General features: G+C 40.0%; 1 protein-coding gene and 1 long non-coding RNA gene across 2 annotated transcripts in view; one reads left to right on the top strand and one right to left on the bottom strand.

Moving 5' to 3' along the window:
* Positions 1-3,965: 3,965 nt before the first annotated feature.
* ZYG11B (zyg-11 family member B, cell cycle regulator) overlaps positions 3,966-6,000 on the top strand; it is a 72,589-nt gene continuing 70,554 nt past the window's right edge. Inside the window, exon 1 of the mRNA XM_006200496.4 lies at positions 3,966-4,173. Coding sequence (XP_006200558.3) covers positions 4,144-4,173 — 30 coding nt within the window. The 5' untranslated portion in view covers positions 3,966-4,143. The remainder of the gene's footprint in view (positions 4,174-6,000) is intronic.
* Positions 5,174-6,000, bottom strand: part of LOC140700642 (uncharacterized) — a 41,643-nt gene continuing 40,816 nt past the window's right edge. Inside the window, exon 5 of the long non-coding RNA XR_012079114.1 lies at positions 5,174-5,363. This is a non-coding gene — a long non-coding RNA (uncharacterized lncRNA). The remainder of the gene's footprint in view (positions 5,364-6,000) is intronic.

Below are 6,000 nucleotides of genomic sequence, written 5' to 3'. Positions count from 1 at the left end.
CTTGTTAGCCCAGCTGGGCTTTTCCTTCACAATGTCTTTTGCACATTTTCCACCTTGGATTTTTGTTGTTATCAACTTCAGCTCTGTATATAAATGTGAAAATTGCCCATTTTTCCTATGATACAAATGCAAATATATGTATACATATAGTCTTTTTCATCTGACTCTTCTTATGGAGGCTTTTGCCTCACAGACTTTTTTTATTTCCACGTAATTGAATTTATCAATCTTTTCTTTTATAGCATCTAAGTTTTGTTGTGTATTTTAAAGACATTCCTCACTTTGAGATTACAAAAGCTCCCATGATTCTTTCAAGAATTTTTTGCCTTCTTTTAAAAATTTTTTTCTCATTTTATTTTATTATATTTTAACTGAGGATTGAACCCAGGATCTTGTGTATACTGAGTATATACTCTACTACTGAGCTATTACTTTCCTCCTGGCTTCATTTTTTTTTGTAATATTTAAATCTTTGATATATCTGAAATTTATCTTGGTGACTAGTGTGAGATATAAATCCAAGTTAAATTTTTCTAGATGACTATCCAGTTATTCTAACACCAAATGTAATTCCACTTTTTTTTTTGACTGATTTGAAATTTTACCCTTGTCATACTAAATTCCCATGTTTATTTGGATGTATTTTTGAACTTTCTATTCTGTGTCATTGATTACAGGTCAGCTGTGGCTCCATTCTTTCTTGGTGGCAGTCCTGATTTTTTAATGGTGATTTTTCGTAACTACCACCAGGTCTTCAGGGAAAATGACTCCCAGATTAGACACCGAGAGTAAATCATGATTGGTCTAATCATTAGTGGTCTTATTCTTTTTGCTATTTGTTGTTTTATTCATGCCCAGTAGATTTGATGGGATGGCTACTAGAAATAATAAAAATCTATTAGACATACAATGGGAGATGTTTACAAGTTGGCAGTTGTATATCTAAGTCTGAAATTCAGAAGAGAGGTCTGGAATGGAGGTATAATTTGGGTGATTATCACTTCATAGATTAAATTTATACTAATGGGGTGGGATAAGATCATCAAGGAGTGAGTATAAATGAAAATGGTAAGAGGTTAAGGTATTGAGCCCTGGGGCGCTACAGTATTTGGAGGGCAGAGAAATGTGGCAAGACCAAGAGAAGCCAGTAAGATGGAAGAACCACAGGAGTGGAGTGTCAGGGTAGTCAAAATGAAGGAATTGATCAGCTGTGTCTAGTGCTATTTGTAGGTCGAGTAACACTGAGAATTGACTGTTGTTAGCCAATGGACGTCACTGGTAACCTTGATAAGAGCATTTCAGTGAATTGGTGGAGGTGAAAGCTTAACTAGACAGATTCCCACAGAAAATGAGAAAAAGGAAGTGAATGAGAAGTGAAGACATTAAGTACAGTACAGGCCGTGTCTATGAGATATTTTGCTGCAAAAAAGAGCAGAGAAATGGGTAGTAGCTGGAGGGTCAAGCTTGGTCAAAAGAGGTTTTTTGTTTGTTTTTTAAGATGGAAGACATAAATTCATGCTGGTATGCCTATGGGGGAGACAGAAAAATAGTGATGTAGAAGAGAGGGAAAATTGCTAGATTGATGTCTTTGAGAAAGTGAAACAGTATGGAATCTAGCAGAATGCTATTTAAAGTGTGATCTGTGTACTAGTGATTGTCTACAGACAGTGTGTTAACAGTTTGTGACAGAAAAGGAGGGTTAATATTTAGAAATTTTTGTAGCAATTTATTGGAAAGTTGAATGGCTGTTGGATCTAATAATGAAAAAAATCTGACCTAGAGCTGTTTATAGAGATAGAAAGTAGAATGGTAATTGTCAAAGGCAGTGGGGAGGAGGGAATGAAGAGTTACTGTTTAATAGGTACAGTTCCAGTTTTGTAAGATGAAAAGAGCTCTGGAGCTGGATGGTGGTTATAATAGCACAACAATGTGAATGTATTTAATGCCAGTGAACTGTACATTTAAGACTGGTTAAGATGGTTAAAAAATATATATATATGTATATATATATATACACACATATATATATATTTATGCTTGCATTTTGTATGTCTGTTTTTATTTTTATTTATTTATATATTTTAAAATATTTATTTTATTGAGTTATAGTCAGTTTACAATGTTGTGTCAATTTCCAGTGTAGGGCACAATTTTTCTGTTATACATGAACATACATATATTCATTGTCACATTCTTTTTCACCATGAGCTACTACAAGATCTTGTATATATTTCCTTGTGCTATACGGTGTAATCTTGTTTATCTATTCTACATATACCTGTCAGTATCTACAAATTTTTAACTCCCAGTCTGTCCCTTCCCACCCCCCTTCCCCCAGCAACCACAAGTTTGTATTCTATGTCTCTGACTTTGTTTCTGTTTTATATTTATGTTCATTTGTCTTTTTCTTTTCTTTTCTTTTTTTTTTTAGATTCCACATGTAAGCAATCTCATATGGTATTTTTCTCTCTCTTTCTGGCTTACTTCAGGGACATCCATGTTGCTGCAAATGGCATTATGTTGTCATTTTTATTGCTGAATAGTATTCCATTGTATAAATATACCACATCTTCTTTATCCAGTCATCTGTCGATGGACATTTAGGCTGTTTCCACATCTTGGCTATTGTAAATAGTGCTGCTAAGAACATTGGGGTGCAGTTGTCTTTTTGAAGTAGGGTTTCTTCTGGATATATGTCCAGGAGCGAGATTACTGGGTCATATGGTAAGTCTATTCCTAGTCTTTTGAGGAATCTCTGTATGTCTGTTTTTTAATTCAATTTTTCTAGTAATTTTTATTGCACTTAACAAAAATACAGATTTGTGGATGATTGGGAGGAAAAAAACTCAAGTCTTTTTGTACAGATAGTTTGAGAAGAATTAAGGAGGGTTTGACCTTAGCCAAAAGACAAACTGCTCATTTGTAATAAGGAAAGAAAGGCAGAATATAGGAGCAGAGTTGCAGGCAGAGCAGACTTATAGTTAGGTTGGAAGACATGGTGGTTGGTGGGAACTATTTTCACTGTGAATTGGAAGTAAAATCATCAGATAAGTGAGAAGGGAAGAAGTGTTGGAGGTTTGAAGAAAGAGATGTGAAATAGTTATCTAGTGGGGTGGGAGAGCGTATGAAACTGGAGAAAATATAGTAGCATAGCCAAACACTAAGGACTTATTTTACCATAATGATATAAAATTTAGGTGCGGGCCAGTCAGTGTGATTTGGAATTTTTTTCCACTCTACCCCATTTTATTGCAGATTCAGGATTAGAGTTTCCTCAAGCTGAGTACAAGGCAAGGAAAGAAAGACTAGAGAAATGAAGATGAGTACCTGGGAATGATTTTCATGATGGGCGGCAGAATCTAAGCTATTCATTAAAGGAAATGAAAACATAGTATAGTGTGAAGAATAGTGAAAAGGTAGTAGGAGCAGTGGATTTTGAGTCTTGGTGGAGTTGAAGGATTTTGGGATTGTGTATTACAGGAAGTGAGTTGGAAAGGATGGAAGTTGCGGTGGGAGAGTTGGATGATTAAAATTGAGATTATAGAGGCGTTACAGTTATTGGAAGTAAGAGGATCAATAGTATGAGCTCGGAAATGAGAGGCTGAGGCAAGGGTGATCGCTAGCGGAGAGGAACCTGAGAAGTCAGGACATTGGAGGAATCATCTGAAAGAACTGAAATCATCAAGAATTTATTACAATAGTAACGAATGACAAGGAACCAGAAGCACAGGAGTGACCGAAACGAGTGACAGCTCTAGTCTCCTGTTATGATGTATATTTAAAGTCCTTAATTTTTAAAGCCCTCTTTATTTAAAGACGTGCAGCTCTTTTAAGGGCCAGGGACGGGAAGAAGCTAGAGGTCGGGGGCGAGTGTCTGGACTCCGAGGCCGAGCATGCGCAGTGAGAACGGAGGCGGGACCAAGCTTGGGCTCGCGGGCAAGGGCGGGGCCTCGGGGGCGGAGTCTGCGCTCCAGGTCCGGCTGCGGCTGCGGCTGCTGCACTTCCAGCTTCTGAGGCAAGGAGGCCGAGGCCTGGGCCAAGCCCGGAGCCGCCGCTCTTCGGAGCCTCCTGGAGCCCCCGCGCCGGCTCAGCCTGGGGGCGGGCTCAGGCCCGGCCCGCCGCCGAACCCAGGACAGAGGCTGCATGCCCGAGGACCAGGCCGGCACAACCATGGTAAGGGAGCGAGGCCTGCCTGAACCACAGCCTCCCGCCACCCTGGCCCCCGCGGGCCTGCCCCTCCCCAGCTCCGGTGCCCCTTTTGCTCCTGCCTTTACCTCCCCTCCTTGTTACCTCCCCCTCAGTAATCTGCTATTCCTTCCCTTTGGTCCCTGGACACCTGCTGGGGTGACACCCCCCCATCTCGCTCCACCTCGGTGACACCCTTTTTTTTTGTTATCTCCAGTGACAGCCTCTTTCGCGTTCCCCTCTGCTGCCCCCTCCTCGTCCTTTAACCCGACCTTCCTTTTCTCTACCATTTTGCCTTGTTTTCTCTTTTGAGATATTTGCGCCTTCCCTCTTTTTCCTCCCTCTATTTTGCTCCTGCTCTTTGCTCTCGTTCCTTACCCCTTTCACCATTTTATCAACATTGCCCTCTCCTCTCCGTATGCATTCTCCCTTTCGTCCTCTACCATCTACATTTCCTCTCCTCCTTATCGGATGTCCTCTCTTCCCCGCTCCCACAGCTGTCCCCATTTCCTTCTATGGGATTCAAGGGTCTAAGCAGGAACAATTTGAGGGCAATTGCTTCCCAGGAGCTGTAGGGCGGGCAGATAGGGAGTCGCAGGCTTTCTTCTTCCTTTTCTTTTTTGAAAAGGAAGGGGCGGGGGGCCCGGAGGTATTGGAGAGAGCCTGCAAACCTTATTACCTAATGTCATTGCAAAATCTGAGTGATAGTGTGTTTTGGAGTGAGGGAGTGAGGCTTGGGGTGAGGGCTGCATGCTTACTATGGCCTTGTGAGATATCTAACCTTTTGATATAAATAACTTAAAATGTTTTGAAATGTATTTTTAAATTGAGCACCTTTTAACGTGGAGGTACCGTTTGGGAAATTTAAACATTTATTTACAGGCTTGATTGTTACTCAGAACAAATGGTTTATTTTTGGAGGCAGAGACCAGGGCATCTGAAGACAGAAAATCAATGTGGCAGTCAGATTGTGACAGTCTCTTTAATACCTTGTAATATCTTCATTTGTTTTGCCCTTTCTGCTTTAAGTTGGGAGACACTTGGAAATTTTCTCTCTGTCCTGTTTCAAAATAGGTTGAGGCTTCAGTGGGTTTTTCACTGAGTTGAGTTACACATGGTTTCCAGTTAGTTTAATGGATCCATTGTTTCATTATACGCAGCAATCTAAGTTTTGGTCTCTGGGAGGAATAAGACATTCCAGTCAAAACTAAGTCCCAGTAATCATGTTCTTCTAGGAGGTTAGTCAGTTTCTATTTTTTCCCCATCTGTTTTTTAGAGAAGTGGTTTATTGTAAAGTTATTTAATCTGTGAACTTTCCCTAACTCACCAACTCTGCATTTTAGGTTGTCATTCTCCTATGTCTGCCTCCACAGCAACCCTTCACGTTCACAACCCATCTCACTGTCATTGTATGTTAACACATTTCTTCTCCTGAAATGTGAGTTCTTCTAGGCAACAACTGTACCTTACTTATTCCTGTTATTCCCAGTGCCCAGGCCAAGTAGGTGCTGAATAATTTCAATATATGGTCTCATTTTCTGATCTGACAAATATGATCTTAAATTGAAATTTGAGGCAACTAGTGGATTACACAGAAAAAGTGAGTTTGAGAATCTTATTTTTGGTGCAAAAAGGAAATTTAGTAAGATGTCATGATCTCTTCAGAATAAAGAGCTGTCCCATCTAAGATACCAAATTGCTAGATTTTTGGAAGTGTTAGACATCCCTCTGAGAATGAATGTATGAATACAGAGGGAGAAGTTTTGAATTCCTTTTTGGATATTTAGGATCCAATGGTGTCATTTGAACTGGGCC

The sequence above is a fragment of the Vicugna pacos genome, chromosome 13 (genome assembly GCF_048564905.1).
Source record: "Vicugna pacos chromosome 13, VicPac4, whole genome shotgun sequence".
NCBI lineage: Eukaryota > Metazoa > Chordata > Mammalia > Artiodactyla > Camelidae > Vicugna > Vicugna pacos.
Note: the sequence above shows the minus strand (reverse complement) of the source record. Positions and strands in the feature narration are given on the sequence as shown.